Below are 19,317 nucleotides of genomic sequence, written 5' to 3'. Positions count from 1 at the left end.
AATCGCAGACGAGAGTTGGACGGACGGAAGGACGGAACAGAGAGAGAGAGACAGACGCGAGCCAAGACAGAGCCAGCGAAGTCGATGAGATGCAAAAGCAAGGCTTCTTCGTATCGTCTGCTCCTCCTAGTCTTACCTTCTCGAAGCCGCCCATCATGGCCTCGTCCTCGTCGACGTCCTCTTGGACGAGTAAGAGGGTCGTAGCGTACAGCCTCTCATCCTCGCGGACGACTGAGAGCCGCACCGTACCCTCTTCTCATCCAGCGTACACGCAGCCTTCTTCAACGAGGGACAGAATACCCTCTGAGCATGCCCACTATGCGACGGCAAGGATGCACTCGTCATCGTCGTCCGCAGATCAATCCGGCTGCATCGTCGTTGCGCGCGCCATTCACGAGGGCCAAACTCTGGAGCTCAGCCTCATTCGCCTTGACAATGACGGCAACGAGCTCCCGATGGGCATCTCCTCGCCGATACCTTGCCCACAACACTTCCTCTTTCCTGCCCCTCTCTTGCCTGGCTTTTCCATATTCCTCGACGAATTCTCTGGCGGCGTCGCTTTCATCGGCATCACAATCACCGGATGGCTCTTCCACCTCCGCTTCCCACCGCCAGGCGCCTTTTACGCGTCAACGCTCCCGCACGACTGGGCGTCTGAACACAAGGTAGCCAGCCTCGTCGAGTCGAGCAGCAACACAATGAGCCCGCAACGAGGAGGCTCGCCGCTACCGCCCATCCGCGCAAACGCACTCGTCCATATCGTTGATCCAACGACTGTCCTCGTCGCTTGCGAGGATGGAGCCCTCATCAAGCTGCAGCGCCAGAGCGACGACGACGAATGGCGCGAAACGATGCTGCGCTCAACTTCGTTCTTCAAGAACTTTTCCAAGTTCTTTTCTCGCTCCTCGCCCTCGCCAGCCCAGCAGTCCGTGAGCGTCGACACGAGCCTTTCGGCCAATGTCGCATCCACCCAGGTCGTCTCCATGGACACACTTGTACGGGACGATGCCTCTTCGATCGCGTTTTGCATCTCACGTGATCGCAAGCTCAGAGCATGGGACCTCGTCACAGACTCCTGCGTCGTTACCGTCGACTTGCCTAGCGCTCTCGTCTCTGAAACCGATGAGGCTACAGGCACCTCATTGCCTCCCTTTGGCAGCCGCGGCGCAAGCAGGCCGCATGTACGCGTCTTCCAGCCAGACGCTCGAGATGAAAGCGAGTATCCACTCTACCTCCTCGTTTTTGTTCCAACGCCGCTTCCCACTGGCTCCTTCTTTGCCCTGTACGGCGTCGAGCTCGCCGGCGCTAAGTCATCGACGCGGGCTATCGCCACGCGATCACCGGTTCCGCCATCTCACAACTCAGCATCAGGTCAAGGAATCAGTCAAATTGCGCTACTGTGGCAGAAAGCTTGTGACCAGGAGACGAAAGGAATGGCTGCTGAACTGCGAGATGCAATCGTCATGTCGAGCGACGAGTGGGCGCTCTGGACGCTTTGGGATGCAGGCGGACGCTCTCTCATCAAACAGTCAATCGTACACTTGATCGAAGAAGAGCAGGATGGTGAAGAGACCACCGTTGACTCTGAGGACTGGAGCACGACAGCCTACGACCCATCCACCACATATACCCCGCTGCGAGGCAGCGAGATCGAGGCTCTCCTCTCGACAGCCGAGCAAGACTACGACTCATCGCCGCAATCTGCGGCGAGCTCCTTCTATCTTTCTCGCATCATGGAGGCAGGCAGGTATAGCGTCTCTTCGCTCGAGTGGGCAGTCGACGTCTATGCTGCAGCGCTCCTCGACTCGCTGTCCTCCGCACGCCTCGCGCTCCCGGCCGCTCTGCAACCGGACGCTGCATTTCAGTCTTTGGCAGACCAGATCGCGTTAACTGTCGGTTCTGGCGTACAGCTCGAGATCGATCCCGAGACGGGTGCTGTCCTGCACGAAGAGTTCAAGACGGCGATCCGACGAGAGTGGCAGAGGTTCATTGGCTTGCTGGAAGAGGCAGATGGTCAGGGTCGGTGGCCGATCGAGTTTGTTGCCTCCTCCGATGACGAGCGCTGGACTACACCCTTGGTGTTAACAAGGGACCGCCTGGCCTTTACCATCCACAAAGACGCCGTGGATGCCCTGGTAGCACTGGCGGAAGGTCACTGTGTCGGCGCAGCGCAGCGGTCAGGAGGCTCTCTCACCGCTGTAGCCCAAGAGATCAGCCACGAGAACAATGATGGCCAGCTCGCGCGCAAGCGTCGTCGTCTCGCACAACATCTCAACGCGGCCAACACTGGTAGTGAGGCGAGAGAAGAAGACTACGGCGAGGCAGCCATCAGCGATCTGGGGGAGATGAGCGTGGCACTTGCCACTGTTGCAACAGCGCTCACCTCGAGTCTTCCCGCCATCTCCGTCGATGCTTTCGCCCGCGACACACTCCAGCTCGTGTCACAACCTCTTGGTTCGGATATCAATGACGCCGCGCTGGACCTCTGGAACGCTGGACTCGATGCTGGGCTTGAAGAGCTGCAAGAGCCTGCCCTGGCTGTGCTCACACGGCTGGCTGAGTCGAAAGTTGCAACGGTCCTTCCTGCCGAAGAGACAGTATCGGAAGATATCGATTGGGAAAAGCCGGCCTTGGAGCCGGCCTTCTTTGCCCTCGCCGACCTACTCATCTCAAGTCCCTCACTGAACTCGAAGAAGGACAGCCTCATTTGGAACAGGTCGTTACTGCGAACGGAGATCGCCTCGGCATTCGTGGCTGATGGCGCCTACCAGTCGCTTCGCAATCGCACACGGCTCAGCAAGTCGCTGCTGCTGCTTGTGCTGGCTATCCATGCCATGAGCGCCAGTGAGGATGACGAAGCGGCTTCTGTCGCAAGCTCATTCGAGCGGCTGCCAAATCTCATCGTCCGCCTCATCACTGTCTTTCACTCACTCTCACTCGCCGTCAAGCTTGCAGACCTGCCCCTCCCCCCGGAGGAGTCCCGTAGCGCGGTCGTCCTGGCATGCAAGGGCACGCATGAGGACGACATCGCGAAGGAGCTCGGTCTGCTCAATGTCAGCGAGCAAAGCCGCATAGCCGTCGCGGCGCCTACTTCTGGCCTCGTCCACTTTTGCGTAGCGCAAGAGATGCTGAGGACGGACAGCGGGGACGATAGAGAGGGCGCTGCTGCATCACAAATGCTAGCTCACGCTGTCTCATCCACGCTGCAAGCCATGGGCATCTCGTCGAGTTGCGATGCACGCGAGGCCATCCAATTGCCTACTCTTGGCGCGAGGCAGGCTCTCTTGTGCCACAGCCTCGTGTCGCACGGCGTCCCTCTCGCCTGTCGGCTATTGGCCAACGCCTTTGCTGAAACGCCTGCGTCATCATATCTGAGCGCACTTGCGCTGCTCCAGCAAGGCTGCTTCGTCGAAGCTGCCGAAGCTTTCTCATCCAGCATGGCTGGCATCCTCGCTCTGAGCCAACGCCCCATCAGACAAGATCAGCAGCTCCTCGCGCAGCTTCTGCCCCCTTCGGTACTATCCGGCGAATACGACAGTGCCGAAGCGGTCTCTGACATCCTTCTTGCCAGATACTGCCGCCATGTCGCCGACCTTTTCGAGCCCTTCCTAGCTCATTCCCAAATCGTGGCCTTTGTCACCAAAGCTTTGCGCCTCGCTCGCAGCACCAAGTCGACGGAAGTTCAATCGCCCGCCGATGCTCGTGAGCTCTACTTCCGCCTCTTCCGCTCGCAACTTCACCTCGGCGACTACGCTGCAAGCTACTCTACAGTCATGGAGATGCCCTCGGACGTGCTGCGTCGCGACTGCCTGCGAACGCTCATCTCAGCCATGTGTGAGACAGGCCACGTATCGCAGCTGCTCGAGTTCAACTTTGCAGGCTTGCAAGCTGAGGTGGAGCGCAACCTGAGTTTCAAGGCTCGCAACTGCGACCCGACCGCGCTGCCCAACTTCTTCCACATCCTCTATTCGTACCATGTTCATCGCAGCGACTTCAAATCCGCTGGAGCTGTCATGTACCAACAGGCCCATCGACTCGGGGAGCTGCAACGCATTGCCAACGGGACTAGCGCCGCTTCTGTGTACGACGATTTCCTGGACCTCGCGGTTCAGCAGGCTCGCAGCTATCTGACAGCGATCAACGCCCTCTCGCTCCTCGATGCCAACAATGCTTGGTTTGCAGACGCGCTCAACACTAGCGCAATGCGAGAGTACGAGGAAGAGAATCTTGCACCCGCGACGATGTCAGCTCGACTTCACCCGTCCTCGTCTGCGAAGAAGCTGTCGAGCTACATTCCCTCCTCTCATTGGCAAGCAGGCAGCAAAGAGATCCGCATCGTCCAACAAGACGATGTCCGGCGGGAGTATCGCCTAGTCCTATCACGGCTGGAACTTGTGCAAATGTATCCCGAGCTAGCAAGCGCAACAATGACGCTAAGCGCGACGGACATCGTCTCGCTACTGATCCGCAACGAGGAGTACGACAAGGCCTTTACGGCCGCACGTGGCCTGGATGTCGACCCCTGTGGCATCTTTGCGCAGCTAGCCGTCAAGTGCGCCACGAGCGCTTTCTTGCAAAGCTATCGCAAAGAGGTGGCGGAAAAAGAACTCCAGGCGCAAGATCCCGAGGGTACAGGAGTGGAGGCAAATAAGATGCTTGATTTGCTTGCTGGCGATTATGAGGCAGGGCAAGGAAGCGAAGCAGAAGAGGAGGAGGGTGAAGATTGGTCGGCAGGATGGGGCTTTTTGCGCTCGTCGGATCGCACATCAGGCTGGACGGGGTCTTTGGCGGAGCGAGCCTGGCGCTACCTGAAGCTCAACCTCGAGATCGAAGATGCTCGTGGGCCAGAGACGGTTTGGCGCCATCGCGTCATAGTACTCGAGCGTCTCCTTGCGCTGAGGCGGTCGGATGGCGGTAAGCTCGAGGTGCCCCTCTGGCTACTGGGCTGGTTTGAGAATGAGCAGCCGGAGCTGCTGATCAAGGTCTACCTCAAGACAGATCGAGTGGACGAAGCACTGCAAGCTGCGATTCGCTGGGTGCAGAAGAGCAATTCAGAGGCTCGCACGCGCAAGGTCACGGGTGGTGGTGCAGGGGCAATGCTGCCGCAGCGCTACATTGCCTACGTGACGCTCGACTCTCTGATGAAGCGCGCCATCGATCCTGATGAGCGACCGGTGTCTGCGACAGAGTCAGCGGCTGCGACGAGAGCATTGGTAGATGAGTTGAAGAAGGTGATCGGGCAGAGGGGCGAGATGATGATGAGCGACTGGCACGAGAAGCGAAATGTATTTGAAGACAGGCAAAAGAAGGCGATGCAGGGAGAGTCGGCGATGCAGTGGGCGTAGAACGATTGTAAGAGTAATCGATAGCACACAACACTGCCGTTTGGTGAAGCGCGGGCGTGAATCGGATGGGCGCGCGTGGGTGTCGCACGAGAGGGGAGCCGGGCTGCGCGTGGAGGGGCCAAAATGCAGACCGGCAGGTGTTGGATTGCCTTGTGTGATTGGATTGCTATCATCATCGTATCCTGCCTTTGTCCGTTCGCCATCGTCATGTCCTTCTACGGACCGCTAGGAGAGTGAGTGGAATTCACGCTGAGCTGGGCAAGAGAGGAATGCACTCGTCGTTGCTCACTACCTCTGTGCCATGCAGGTCCAGCAATGCGTGGTCCAGAGACGACGACGATGATGGCCTGCCAGATGATCCGTCCATCGCCAGGCCGACTCCGCAGAGGGCACCACCATCGTCGTCGACCAGACATTTCAAAACTCAAGGCAGCCCATCAGTGCCCTCACTTGGCGCATTTGCCGATCCTCTGAGCCCAGAGTCAGCATGGGCATCTCGAGGTGGCAGCGATGCTGGCACCCCAAAGCCTACGCAAGAGGCTCAGCTATCAAGCATTGCGCCTGAATTGGTTCATCATCGAGGGCCCAATGACGCCGACGCCATGCCTTTGATGAGCACAAATGGGCCACTTGACAGCAGCAGCGAAAGTGCAGACGAAGAGGCATTCGTATACCAACAGCAAGATGCGCCTCCTCATGAGAATGCTAACGGCGCGCATCATCGTGACGAGGGCAATGAAGAGGAAGAGGAAGAGGAAGAAGACTTTGTTTACCCATCGGGCACAAACGACGTCGTCCATGTTGGAAGTGTGACGTCGTCGTCGCCGTTGCCATCAGAGGGCATGCAGGGGTCAGGTGACCAGTCCAAAGGGCCGCCTCGCCCTCGGCCACGACCCATCGACTACCAGCGACTGCACGAGCTATGCACTTCAGGTTCACTCGAATCGCTTCAGCTGTTTTTCCAACAGACGACGGAAATGACTGGCACTTCCTCTTTTGCCCTGGCCAACGAGCCCAATCCATCCAGCGGGCAAATGCCAATTCACTATGCAGCAAAGCAAGGAAAGCTCGACCTACTCAAGTGGCTTGTCGAGGATGTGGGAGCACTCGTTGAGATTGAAGATCGAGAGGGAGAGGTGAGTCATCATCAAGCGTGACGGTGCAATTTTGCTCTGTCAACCCCAAAGCTGACTGTCATTCTTCTACGCTCCCTTTGCAGACTGCTCTTCACAAGGCGGCCCTAGCAGGTCGACTACCTGTCCTCGTCTACCTCCTCTCTCATGGCGCCGAAGCCGATGCTGCCGACGGAGATGGCTGGACTGCCCTTCACAATGCATCCTCACGCGGCTATCTCGACCTCGTCAAGTACCTAGTAGAGACGGCCAGCGCCAGCCTCGATGTCAAGGGAGGCAGAGGAGGTTGGACCCCTTTGATGAACGCTTCATCCAATGGCCACCTTCCCATAGTCCGTTTCCTCACCACGAAGCATCATGCAGACCCTTTTCAGCGCAATTCAGCAGGAGAGACGGCCTACGATGTCGCTGCTGCTAGTTTTGAGATCTTCATCTGCCAAGTCCTAGAGAGCTACGAAGCAGAAAGGTGGAGTGCCTTGAGGTTCGCCTCGGCAGCCGGTGCTACTCAGCAACGCTCGTACAATCCCCTCTACCTTCACACAACTGTGCCCGTACTCATCTACCAAAATGAACGCCTCGACACAAGACTATCCGCCCTTGCTACCAATGGAGGCAGACCTCGATGGAGTGGATCGGGAGCAGGACGACCACATAAGCCAGACCGCAGAGCACCAGGCACCTTGCCGCCTGGACCTCTCTCGTCTTCACTCGCCCGCCACACACCCATGCGTCGAGAAGACGTCGATTTGCCTCGACGCTCGCAGCCCTACAAGCTACGTCTGCCAACCAAGAGTCAAAGTCGCGCAGCAGCGATAGCGGCGCAGCACCGTCAACGAGCCAACGGTGAAGACTTCTCTACCACGCCGACACCAGAATCGATCCTCGAGCAACAACGCAGAGGGTCCGTCTCCTCAAGCGTTCGCGAACAAGACGAGCCATCCCACTTCTGGCTCTGCGACTGGCAGCTCGACCGTACTCATCCTCAAGCCGATCACGTCGACGGATGGCAATATGCGCAGTCGTTCGACGCCGCAGAGGACCGATGGAGTGCACAGGTCCCGCCTCCCTTGACTAGGCTGCTGGAAGGCAAAGGACTAGGGTCCGCAGTAACCAGAGCCATCTCGGGCGGCCACTTGCCTGGGCCAGGGCAGAGCAGCGTCTTGGGTGACTCCAATGGCGACAGCGAAGCAACGCCGACTGGATGGGTGAGGCGCCGGCGATGGGTTCGGGTGATGCGACGCAGGCTCGACATTGACTTTGGCGATGAGCTCGAGGCGGCTGAGCTGTCTGACCACAGCGTCGAGGCCACCCAGCTTCACGTCGACCTTTCGTCCACCACGACTCGAACCGCTCAAGAGGCTGCCCAAATTGAATGCGATGAGCTGGGTGCGGACGCCGACTATGTGGCCAAGGCAATTGCCCTCGCTGGCGCTAAGGAAGGGGCCACGCCGGCCGATGCCATGGGAGATTTGAGCCCGCAAGCCCTGCAGAGCCGCAGCGTTCGACTCGAGCTCGCCATCAATGAGCTGCGAGGCTCAGCATTTGACGATCAAGACGTGGAGCGTAGGACTCGCGCGGAGGATTTGCTCAAAGAGTTCACCCTTCAAGTCAGCCAGCTCCGCCAGGCTGCAGGAATGGGTGAAGGAGATGACGCAAATGACGATGAAGAGGAAGAGGATGACGACGAGGAATTCATCTACCCCAACTCATTCAAGGACACGCAATCTACTATCACCCGCATCGCCGGAGCCTCTCAGGCTGGCAACCTCGCCACTAACAGGCCCGCGATCGGACCACGCGTCAACTCCTCGTACTCCGTCTTTGGCAACACGACGCCGGTAGCCCCTCCCTCGGAGGCTGGAGCGACAGCGAAAACCGCCTCAAATCATCGTTCAGCGGATCTCGCTCGAGCTACCGAGTTCCGCGTACCCACCAACGAAGCTCCCGCGACGCTTCCTATCCACCAGCACCCGACACTCCGCGAAGCAACCCTGATTCCAAATTGGGAGCCAGACGAGGACGCAGCGGACTGTCGCAATTGCGGAAAACGATTCACCTTCTTCACTCGCAAGCATCATTGTCGCCGCTGCGGTCGTATCTTCTGTGCCGACTGCTCCTCGCACCGCGCTCAACTTTCGGCAGACGAGCTGGTCATCGACCCGGGCGTGCCTGAGATGTTCTTCGCTGAGTCGAGCATGGGAATATCGAGGATCTGCGCCGGGTGTCACGCAGAGCGGCAGCTGCCCCCTGCTTTGCGCAATACGAGAGGCGGAGCCGATCTAATGCTGCGGAGTGCTGCGCAAGAGCGCGGTGGTCCTAGCACGGCAGATGCGGCCGAGGGGTATGGCGCCACAACGACGGCGTTCAGCAGCTCCGTATCCTCGCGTGCGAGCGAACTGAACGAATGTCCGGTCTGCAACGTGACGCTCGCGCAATTTGGTTGCCAGCAAGACCAAGAAGAACACCTTCGCATCTGTCTTGAAAATGGCGGCGGTGGTAGCGTGCAGGGCGGGCGTTACTTGGTGTACAGGCTGCAGGAGGACTCGCCTATCATCTCAAAGGAGTGCGTCATTTGCTTCGAGGAGCTACTGGCTGGCCAGGCCGTTGCAAGGCTGCCGTGCTTGTGCTTTTTCCATGAGCCTTGTGTTGCTAGCTGGCTGGGAAGGGGGAAAAGCTGTCCTACGCATGCGAGATAATGGTGTAAAGGCGTGCGCTGCCTTTGAGTGGCTTCGGTCTCTTCACTTGTGCGGACCAATGTCGATACCATTAGCGAAATTTCCTGGACTTCCGATGCCCGTCGCAGTCATTCGTGCCCCTGCCTGCCATCCTCGTCTGTCTCATCACGCCAAGCAACCTTGACGACCTCTGAGCATCCTGAGCACTCTACCAGCTCAAATCCCTCCACCATTAGGTCGTCTGCAGAGACAATGTACTTTGCTCCGCAGCGGCAAGGGTGCTCGAAGCGGACGGCCTCCTCATCCGTGGGTTCAAAGGTGTCAAGGTCGAGGGTGGCGCTCACTCTCGGCGGCCGCGCAGTGTGAGAGGTGGGCGAGAGGGAGGTGCCACGTCGCTGCGCCAGCTCAGCGTCGTACAGGGCGCGAGAGTCATCGTTGGACAAGACTTGATGTGCCGTATATAGCTTGTGAATGACTTGCGACGATGAAGAGGAGCGAGCGCCCGCCTTATCGGGGTGGTGCTGCAAGAAGGGGGTCAAAGGATGATGAGTGGGACGAGACACGCGACATCGTTCTGGCCTGGAATCGACGACTCACCAGCCGGACAAGCTTGAGAAACCTGGCTCTGACTTCGGCCTTGGATGCTGTAAGAGGGAGTCCCATGACCTCATAGTGACTCTTGTCGTCTAGAGCCTCGCCCGCCTGGCTGCCATTGCTCATCACTCGACTGAATGCCCCGCCCGTCGATCTAGGCAGGTCAGAGCCACAGCAAAGACAAAGAGCTGGGTGCAATGGCCTAATGTCGGGCCCTTCAAGGTGGGCGGAAGGCCGAACTGAGGTCCAAACCAGGCGTCAACTCCTCGTTGTCGACCCAGACGTCGCCGTCGCTCGTCGTCGTCAGATGTCAACGAGGTAACGAACACAAAAATGCGCTCCCTCGACCTACCGTCGGTCCGTCGGTCCGTCTGTCCGCGCTCCCCATTCGAGGCGCATGTCACGCCCTAGCGCTCATTCCATCACCATCACCGACTCTTCATCTGACTGAATGACAAATGCTGATTTCAAAGACGTAGGCATCGCGATGATAATGATGGAGGCGACGGCAGGCTGGCATCTGCGTACTCACTCTCCTTTCGCTTTGATTCCAGGAAGAAAGGGAGGCGAAGTCTCCTCGCCTCGTTGCTGCTCCTCGTCTCGACGGCGGTGGACGAGACGGGACGTCTATATGCAATGAGAATGATGATGAGGGGAACGTACTGTAGGGCAGAAGAGATTGATGGGGACGTCCTGAGGTATTAGAGAGGCGTGAGAAAGAAAAGAGGAGTAACGATCTGGACAAAGAGAGGGAGCGCGAACGAGAGGACGATCCGGATAGTTTGACAAGACAATCAAAGGGCGAAAGGAGCGCCGCTGACGGGTGCGGGCGAGACTAAGCGAAGTTGTGACTGCCGTACTTTGGATGCTCGAGGCGCTCAGCTTGATCTTGTCAAGGCCAGTCCTCTGTGAGGGCCAGCATTGGGTATGAGCGTGCCACTCTAGATGTGGACGTAGCCTGCCGTGGCAGCAGGTGGAGCTTGGCCAGTCAAGTCTATCGAAAGGCCCCGGGGAGCAGCGGTGCCCCTCCAAGCTGAAGTCGTTGCGAGAGAGCGAGTCGTGGTGCTAGGGACCGGACCAGTCTGCTGCTGCTGAACGGCGGCAGCGTGAAAGGCGGCAGATGAGTCCGGGGCCAAGGCCATGGAGGCGTACGTGTGGAAGGGCACAGGCGGCGAAGCTGCGGCAGAGAAGGCGCTGGCGGCGTAGGATCGCGGCGTGGTAGGCAGGGGAGGGTAGCGCGGGTCGAAGCTGTTGGCCAGCTGGTAGTGCTGGTATTGCTGTTGAGTAGCGATGGTGTCACGAGAGGTGCGAGTGGGTGACAGGCCCATCGATGCAGACGCACTCGGCGAGACGGCGGCGATATCCCTGGCCGTCCACCAGCGCGACGAGGGAGCGTCCATCCCTGGTCCCGGGAGGGAGGGATAGTAGGTCTCGACCGGATGCATGGCGGGTCCGTAGGAGAAGTGATGGCCTCGAACAACGGCAGAGGCCATTTGCTTCCGGGCCATGGCGGTCAGATCGAGGCCGAGAGCATTGTCCGAGCCAGAGACCGGAGGCAGAGGTCGGAAGTAATTGGATGGTGAGGTAGGATTACTCTGAGCCTGATGATGATGACTTTGAGATTCGATTGAGTACTGGTGCTGACGCGGCTGCTGCGCGAGATGCTGGTAGTTTTGACTATGACTGAGACCAGACATCCTGCGACTGGCGGTGGGTGAGGCAGAACCACTGAAACTTCCGTACCCGCCGTGGCCGTGGCTATGACCGTGGCCTTGGTTGTGCCCATAGTTTTGATCGATCATGCCCATTCCCATTGCCATGAGAGCCTCTCGTTCCTTGCGTCGTGCCAGTCGGCGTCGCTTCTCTTGGCTCATTCTTGCTCGCCCTTTGCGCTTGGGCTCTCCCTCTGGGCCGACTTGACCTTGAGCTTGAATGCCACCGTGGAAGAGCTGACCGCGGAGTAGCGAGGATCCCGTGGTATCCTGCTCGCCGCGCTCGTGGTCCCAAATAGCGTCCATTGAGGGAGAAGGAGGCTTGAGCTGGAAGCCGACGGTCTTGGGCCACATTCCTTGAGCCTTGTACATTGCGACGAGCTGCTCCTCGTTGGCGTCATCGCTGCTTGAGCCAGAAGGGGCGTCGGGACCAAGTAGCGAGCTACCTTCAGAGCGTAGGACCTGGAGAGCCATCTCTGTAGCGACCGTAGCCGCCTCGATCTCGGACTCGATGTCTTGGCTGTCGAACGAAGAGGCTGTGAGGACGGGGGAAGCCGTTGCGGAGCAGACATTGGTGGAAGTCCAGGACTTGACGGCGACGGCGCTATCGATGGAGCGTCGAGTGTTGTGTACCGTCTTAGAATCGATTGGCTTGGCCCAAGGTGACTTTAGGAAGCGGCCGTCTCGAGGGAAGCTGAGTGCCACGGGTGGTGCCGAGATGGGCGCTTTGCGGACCGTTGGACTAGGCAAGGACAGTGTAGCGCCCAGTCTGGGCGTTGGTGGTGGGATCAATTTCAAGGGAGGAGGCGGTAGTGCCCGACGTGGACCCCAAGGTCGATTGCGAGGAGGCGACGGCGATGAAGGCTGAGGCCACGGTGATAGTGAAGACGAAGGAGCATCTGGGAGAGAAGAGGCAGGCTGGGTTCGTGCCCGCGACGAAGTCGACGGGGGCGACGACAACGGCGAGACTGAAGACTTGGCGCTGTCCATCTTGAGGTGAGGAGCGGTCAGCAGTTATTGGGCTTGAGTTGATGGCATAGATGGTCAACACCAGCGAGCGGCGGCGATGAGGACGGGAAGCTGAAGCAGAGCTTCGCCGCACCTCTGGACGTCGGACGCCAGGTGCGATGAGAAGGGGGTTGAGACGATGGGATTTGCAGACTATCAGCGGAGGAAATGTGAGGGAAGTGAAAGGATTGAAAGGAAGAAGGAGGAGCGGGGCATTAGGCTACCCTAAGTAAGTCAGTCACTCGCTCGATGAGTGTCGCTACCCCCGCGTCCCGCATTCTGAGCCAAGCAGCAACATCTTGTCTTGAACGAGTTCACTCGCTCGCGCGCTCGCTCGAGCGAGCTGGCGCGAGTGTGTGTGCGTGAGTGAGTCGAGCAACTTTTGACAAGCGCAAGCCGGCGGTAGCGAGCGTGGGGCCAAGTGAGCGAGCCGATGCGAGATGAGCGATCCCCTTGCCTCGCACCGCTTCTTCCACACCAACCTCATCCATTCTTTTTCCCGCCTTGCCTTTGCATCACTTGGGGAAGAGGCACGCACACCTAATCACACTTGTCCTGCCTGACATCTGTTGCACAACTCGTCATGGGCGTGTAGTCTTCGTCACCCAACCTCTGAAACGATGCGAGCAAGCGTCCGACCAACCAAGTGGAACAGCGGGCGAGTCATCTCAAAGTGGTCATGTCAGGGTCCGTGGGAGCAAAGTGTGGAACTTCGCTGGGCGGAGGGGCGGGCTCAAACGGGGCTTCGCAAGGCTGAGGCGGCGTCTGGGTCTGGTGCAACCTGCTGCAAGCGAGGGATGTTTTCCTTCCAAGAAATGCACGGCGGGACAGAGAGCGAGCGCCGGCAGCCAAGGCGAGCAAGCAAACAGCCGCCTCGGTCTTCGCGACGGCTACTCGTTAATCGTCATCGCGACCAGGCGTGAATAGCAATCAATGGCTGCGGCGGCGAGCAGCAGGCGCATGCGACAATATCGCGATTTGATGCGATCGACGGATGTTTACAGCAGCATGTCTCGACTCCGAGCAATTACAACGCTTCATGCAGGCCTGGACTTCTTCGCTGCAGCTTCTCCAGCGCCGGCGCCACCAGCTGCACCAGCATCACCGAATCTTACATCTCTCAATCGATCCGACAGAACCCTGATGACGAGAGCAGCTTGACGTTCGTAGAGGTGCGGCGTAGAGGAAGAAGCAACCCTGCCTCCGCTGCTGCTCCTGATCGGAGTTTGCGAGAAGTAGGCGGCCAGCAATAATGCGCCAATGGGTAGCTTCTGCTCCTCCTCAACCACGAGCGCTTGCTGATTCTGCTCCAAGGAGGGTGTGCCATGATCCTCTGCCTGCCTCGTCTGGGCCGCATCCGCAGCTTGCTGTCTTGCTTTCTTCTCTCGCCTATCCGCCCTCGGAATTCCAAAGGCCGCCAACCATTCGCCGGGTATGCGATCTCTGATGGCCACACTTTCTTGAGCGTACAACGCCTCCTCCTTGTCCCGCTTTGCCTCATTTTGCAACGTGTTCTGACAAAGCGCAGCAGCAAGCAGCGGGTCCTGCCTCGTCACCTTCATCAAGCGCAGCAACGTCCCAACAGCAGCAGCGTCATCATTGTTCTCAAACGCCTTGACGAGCTGCCGGCCCAGCAGGCTGATCCGGGCCTCAGCGGGACGATCCTGTCCTGCTGGGGCGACGTCGATGAGACCTGCGTCGCTGAGCATGCAAATGATCCCATCCGCCACCGTGGAGAGGCGCGCAGCCGCGTTTGTCCCACTCGTGCCGGCCGAATCATAGTACGAGGGATTCCGAATGAGGCGGTGCTGTACAAGGGTCCAGGAGAGGTCGTCGATGACGCTCTGGGCGTCCATGCCCTCACCTGCAGCCAGATTGCGCAAGACGAAAGCCACAAGCAGTGGTGCGACAGGCAGCGTGGCTGCCGATATCGTGGCCTCAGCATCTTCAAGCAAGCCTGACTCCACGGGTAGCCCCTCCCTGACAGCCTGGGTCAGTTGCTCCGCCTGCTCTCCCTGACAAAGGATCAAGCATTCCCCAGCTGACGAACCGTCAAGACGAGACGCCAAGCTGCTCATTCGAATGACATCCGTCGACGCATAGTCGACCACCTTCCTCTCAGTTGCCTCTACCAATGTTGGCGCTGCCTTCTCGGTCGCTTCCGCTTTGGCGGTCAAGCTACCGGTCACCACCTGAATAGATCTGGCACCCATCACGACGACGAGTCCTGCTCGAACGGGCAGTGACCAGCAGCTCTCCCTCGGGCTAATAAGAAGCTTGATCGTCCCGCTCTTGAACAGCTCGAGCATCAAGCTCCGGTCCCGAGAATGTATCCCCTCATGCCATACACCAATGCCGTGCAGTAAAGGCTCGAGCAAACGCTCGTCCACCAAGTTGGTGAGGTAGGGCTCCAGTTCAGCTGGATCGACACCGAGGAAACCCCCCTGATTGAGCTCAGAGGCCGCACGCGTGACGAGATCGCTCGCCGTAGAGAGACATTGTTGCCTCGAAGGCACAAAGATGAGCACCGGTCCCTTGCCAGCTTGTACGGCTGCTCTTGCGCGATCGTAGGTAGGTTTGGCCATCATTTTCAGCAGGGCGAAGCTGTGCGGCAGGTCGAACGATTGTACATCCAACGCCAACGGCGTGGGGCGGTCTTTCGCGTGAAAAGCGTACAAGGCTAGCTCGGATACGTCTAGCCATTCACTGAAGCTTGTGGCGTCGTGCAGGCTGGCGCTTGTGGCTACGAAGCGGGCGTGAGAGGTGGCAGCGACGCGTCGTAGGTGCGCGACGGCGAGCTCGTATGCTGGGTTGAGAAGATGAAGGTCTTCAAGTACGAGGAGCTTGAAGCGTCGCAAATGCTGAGGGTCGACGCGTAGCACATGCTGTGGGAGGGCGTAAAGCACCTCTTCTCGTAGTGAGCGATCCTGCTTCGCAATCTCACGAGGTGAGGCCGCTACGCGAGAGCGAGCAATAGCAAAGGACTCTGCGAAACGTTGCGCTTGCTGGAGGAGGAGACGATGCTGCGGAACGAGGACGAGGATGTGCGACGTCCTGTCCTGCTCAAGCTGTCGCCATATCGCCATTTCTACGAGTGTGGACTTGCCCGATGCAGCAGGAGCGCAGAGGAGCATGTTTGCGCGTGCATGCATGGCTGTGTGGAAGGCTTGCGTCTGTATGGCGTTGAAGGCCATGAAGCGCGAGAGGTAGGCGTGTCGAGTCTCAGAAGGGAGTCGTGCGAGCCCCTCGGCGACGGTGAGAAGCGGCAGGTCGAGAAGCGGAGACGTCGGCGGTGGCGGCGCTGGCATGACAAGCTCGTCAAATGGCGCCCATACAGACCCCTCTGCTCCTAACCATTTGTCTGAGATCCACCTGATGGTCAGCCCCGCCGGCTTTGGGCTTGCTACGCTGAGTGTGAACGCCAGCTCACTCTGCTGTGTTGTTGGTCTCACGAGGATTCGCGACCACTGCAGAATAGTCTTGTCCTCAATCCAGATATAGAACGCTTCAATTCCCCCGTGCGCTCGATCATTCCACTCAAAGCTGCGCTTCACGTCGATGCGTACCTTGAGCTGGTCATGCGTAATCGGCTTGAGGTCGTAGCTCAGCTCCAGATGAGGAAACTGCCGCGCCGCAGTCCGCACCGCGCCGCCTATGCGCTCGTTCAAGTGGATCAAATCGCCAATCTCTCGCGCTGGCATGCAGGCCAAGTCGGTGATCTCCATCTCGTCGGCCCATCGTTGGATGTTGAACATTGTGTCCTGCGTGAGGGTCGCTTGTGAAAGCGGGTGATCAAAGGGCCACATGCGGCGCTCCACTGCTTTGCTCATGCTCATGAGCGAGGCAGTGGTAGTGGGCCAACGTCGGCTGAGAGAGATCTCAAAGAGGGCTCGGATGATGCGACCGGTGTTTTGAGCAACATACGCTGTGTCCGACGCAAGAGCAAAGTCCTCCACGTAGACGCGCGAGATGTACGCCTGAAGCAAAATGTTTACCTTGCCTGGCGAGGTCTCGATCCCACCAGGCACCTCGCAGGGAGCGTTTTCGAGCATCTTTTTGAGCTCCCTCTCCTCTGCGTCACGAGGTATGATCTGCTCAAAGTCCGTAGCCAAAGAGAGGACGCTGAGTACATCCGCCTCGGTCATGTTCGGACGAAGCTTCTCGTTGAAGATCTCGACTGTTCGCCACGGAATGTAGTACCGAGCGGCGATACGGCCCAACTCAGTGATGCCCAGTCGGCCAGACTTGGTATCGACTTCCAACATCTTGCAGGCCACGAGCGTCTTAGCGGCCAGATTGACCAGGACGAGCCGCTTGGCGCCGATGTGTGGATCGTCGAGGATCTCATCGTGGGACATTCCGTAAGCGAGCGGGTTGCGGCGCATCCGTGTGAAGAGATATGTGTAGCTCAGCCAGGTGATGGCATCTGAGGTGCTCCGCACTGTGCCTAGAGCGCACTCTGCGTTGAGGGAGTCGATCAAGCCCTTGTCAAATTTGGACTCTATCGGGTGTTGGCTGGTGATGGCGTCGACGTAGTGAGTGAGCTTCTCTTGTGGTGTGAGGATGTAGCCCACACCTAGGTCTTCGTACTGGGGTCGACCAGCTCGTCCGAAGATCTGCAGCACGTCGAGAATGGAGAGATCGGTGAATTTGCCGAGACCGGAGTCGTAGACCTCGGTGCCCTTGATGAGGACGGCGTAGGCAGGCAAATTTACGCCCCATGCTAGCGTTGAGGTACAGCATAGCACCTTGGTGATGCCAGTCTCGAACATGCGCTCGCTGAGGTTGCGGTCGCTCCTCAGCATTCCCGCATGATGGATGCCGAGGCCGCTCTCGAAGAGCTCTTTTAGCTCTTTGTTACGGCTGGTCATCAAATCACGTTTGAAACCATTGACCACAGCGTCTTTGTCGTCGCGCCCAGCCAAAAGCAAGTCCTCACACCCTTCAGCGCGACACATCTCGCGGATAGTCAGAGCAGTCTTGACCGTCTCCTTCCTTGCGTGCACGAAGATCATGACCTGGTGTCCCTCCTCGATGAGCTGCTGCACTTTGATGAAAGTCGCCTTGTCCAGATTGTTGCGAGCAGCGGGAGAGCCTGGCTTGCCCTTGACGCCTAGGAAGTGCTGCTCGAGTGGGACGGGTCGGAACGACGAGTCGAAGTAGAAGAGGCCCTGATATCGATTGACGCGCAAGAAGTCTGCAACGTCTACGTAATTCGGAAGAGTTGCTGAGAGGCCGACGATGCGGATGAGGGATTGGCTCGACTCCACCAGGCGCAGCGTACGAGCGACAATTGTCTCGATGACGGCGCCACGGTCTTCATGCAGGAGATGAACCTCGTCGATGATGAGGAGCTTGACCTTGGACGCCAGCTCGCCCTCTCCTGTCGGCTTACGCGTGACCACATCCCACTTTTCTGGCGTTGTGACGATCATCTGCGTCTCTGCGATCTCCTGACGAGTCATTTGCATATCTCCCGTCAGCTCTCGCACTTTGACACCAAGGTAGCTGAGCCTCTTGCTGAACTTGCGCACCACTTCGGCTGCCAAAGCCTTCATGGGAGCCACGTAGATGACCTTGAAGTCATTGAGCTTTATGCCGAAGCCTCGGCCGCCCGTTGAGTGAACATCGGCCGAGTACTGGGAAATGGCTCGAAGAACGGTAAGCATTGCAACGTCGGTCTTGCCTGCTCCTGTTGGCGCGCAGACGAGTAGATTCTCGTTTGTGCCGTAACCCAAGGGGTACACGGCTGACTGCAGTCTGTTGAGGGACTTGTAGCCAGGGAAGGCGCCACGACAAAGTGGCTCCATCTCGCTGATGGGGATGAGGCGTTCGGCGTTGCGCATAGGTACAGGTCTCGGTGGTGGTATCGTCACCTCTTCGTACTCCTTGTGATCTGAGCGTGATGTGCCGATGGGCAGGGCGAACTTGGAACCAAAGACGGACAAGGTATTACCGGATGCCGTCGATGAAAAGACGTGCGGGTACCTTGGCTGATCCATTGCGGACGACTCGCCAGAAAAGAGAGGTCGATTGGCATTTTCATCGAGTTGCTGTTGTCGTAGTTGGTCCATCTCTTCGAGAGTCAAGTTGTGGCCGTGACTTGATGCTGCGGCTTTGCCCTTGTTGAGACGCTTGTTGGCTTGGCGAACTGCTTTTGCCTCTGCGATTTCTGAGGCTGACTGGACCTTGACTTGCGAGCTTGGTACATATGGGCGATGGGATCGAGGCTGCGTGGGCGAGGTTCTGCCTGATGTTGGCAGAGAGGCGTTCTGTAGTGATGGTGACGTCGCAGCGCTGTGCTGCTGCGATGCCAGGCTGAGACTCAGCTGCTGCCTCTGCGCAACGAGGTCGCCGACCAGATCAAGATTGTCGTAGCCTAGCATCTCTGCCAGCTCAGCAGCTGCTGCATCGTCCGTCTTTGCTGGATCCGACAGACACTCTGCGATGCTCTGTCGCAGCGATGTTGCCACGTCTGGATCCATTGTGGCGAGGTGCGAGTCCAGTCGAGTGGTAGCGTCGTCCCCAACGGGCGGAGAGATCGACGATATAGATCCCTGACCATCTGACTGAACCTCCCGCAACAGCTGCGTCCAGAGGAGGTCCGTCTCATGGCCGCTACCTGTGAGCTGATTCGCCTCGTTGTCGTGTAGCTTTTCCTTGGACGACGAAGCGACTTGAGAGACGGCCGTCTGCAGGGAGCGCAACTCTTCCTGTGTGAGCTCATTGTACGAGCCGTTACCGCTGATGAGATCGGAGAGTGCCCGTCGATGGGCCTCTGTAGCCATCGAGGTAAGAACCAGGTGTGATGAGGTCAGGGTGAAGAAAGATCAACGAGGGCTGCGCAGAA

At 58.5% G+C, this 19,317-nt stretch overlaps 6 protein-coding genes across 6 annotated transcripts; 3 read left to right on the top strand and 3 right to left on the bottom strand.

The window, feature by feature from the left end:
• Nucleotides 1–115: 115 nt before the first annotated feature.
• BDZ90DRAFT_233079 (hypothetical protein) lies at nucleotides 116–5,473 on the top strand. The gene has a single exon (XM_025506497.1). It carries the CDS (start codon nucleotides 156–158, stop codon nucleotides 5,343–5,345), a length of 5,190 nt encoding a protein of 1,729 aa, XP_025361048.1. The 5' UTR covers nucleotides 116–155; the 3' UTR covers nucleotides 5,346–5,473.
• Nucleotides 5,474–5,572: 99 nt separating this feature from the next.
• BDZ90DRAFT_38888 (hypothetical protein) lies at nucleotides 5,573–6,639 on the top strand. Its single transcript, XM_025509546.1, has one exon. The coding sequence runs from the start codon at nucleotides 5,615–5,617 to the stop codon at nucleotides 6,500–6,502; it is 888 nt and encodes a 295-aa protein (XP_025361047.1). The 5' UTR covers nucleotides 5,573–5,614; the 3' UTR covers nucleotides 6,503–6,639.
• Nucleotides 6,640–6,777: 138 nt separating this feature from the next.
• On the top strand, nucleotides 6,778–9,174 carry BDZ90DRAFT_246610 (FYVE-domain-containing protein; the record flags this gene model as incomplete). The annotated part of the gene is made up of 1 exon (XM_025507566.1): nucleotides 6,778–9,174. One exon carries the CDS (start codon nucleotides 6,778–6,780, stop codon nucleotides 9,172–9,174), a length of 2,397 nt encoding a protein of 798 aa, XP_025361046.1.
• A 107-nt stretch (nucleotides 9,175–9,281) lies between these two features.
• BDZ90DRAFT_261249 (DnaJ-domain-containing protein) lies at nucleotides 9,282–9,873 on the bottom strand (the record flags this gene model as incomplete). Its single annotated transcript, XM_025508357.1, has 2 exons — nucleotides 9,282–9,674; nucleotides 9,751–9,873. The coding sequence occupies 2 exons, from the start codon at nucleotides 9,871–9,873 to the stop codon at nucleotides 9,282–9,284; spliced, it is 516 nt and encodes a 171-aa protein (XP_025361045.1).
• A 407-nt stretch (nucleotides 9,874–10,280) lies between these two features.
• On the bottom strand, nucleotides 10,281–12,917 carry BDZ90DRAFT_38892 (hypothetical protein). Its single transcript, XM_025509547.1, has one exon. It carries the CDS (start codon nucleotides 12,447–12,449, stop codon nucleotides 10,689–10,691), a length of 1,761 nt encoding a protein of 586 aa, XP_025361044.1. The 5' UTR covers nucleotides 12,450–12,917; the 3' UTR covers nucleotides 10,281–10,688.
• Nucleotides 12,918–13,386: 469 nt separating this feature from the next.
• Nucleotides 13,387–19,306, bottom strand: BDZ90DRAFT_233076 (Sec63-domain-containing protein). Its single transcript, XM_025506496.1, has one exon. The coding sequence runs from the start codon at nucleotides 19,253–19,255 to the stop codon at nucleotides 13,505–13,507; it is 5,751 nt and encodes a 1,916-aa protein (XP_025361043.1). The 5' UTR covers nucleotides 19,256–19,306; the 3' UTR covers nucleotides 13,387–13,504.
• Nucleotides 19,307–19,317: the final 11 nt, after the last annotated feature.

Source organism: Jaminaea rosea (genome assembly GCF_003144245.1).
Source record: "Jaminaea rosea strain MCA 5214 unplaced genomic scaffold BDZ90scaffold_10, whole genome shotgun sequence".
NCBI lineage: Eukaryota > Fungi > Basidiomycota > Exobasidiomycetes > Microstromatales > Jaminaea > Jaminaea rosea.
This window is presented reverse-complemented; position numbering and strand designations above follow the sequence as displayed.

Excerpts from the sequence above, each read along its gene's own strand:
- BDZ90DRAFT_233079 (XM_025506497.1), top strand. The coding sequence starts at position 156 with ATGGCCTCGTCCTCGTCGACGTCCTCTTGGACGAGTAAGAGGGTCGTA.
- BDZ90DRAFT_38888 (XM_025509546.1), top strand. The coding sequence starts at position 5,615 with ATGCACTCGTCGTTGCTCACTACCTCTGTGCCATGCAGGTCCAGCAAT.
- BDZ90DRAFT_38892 (XM_025509547.1), bottom strand. The coding sequence starts at position 12,449 with ATGGACAGCGCCAAGTCTTCAGTCTCGCCGTTGTCGTCGCCCCCGTCG.
- BDZ90DRAFT_233076 (XM_025506496.1), bottom strand. The coding sequence starts at position 19,255 with ATGGCTACAGAGGCCCATCGACGGGCACTCTCCGATCTCATCAGCGGT.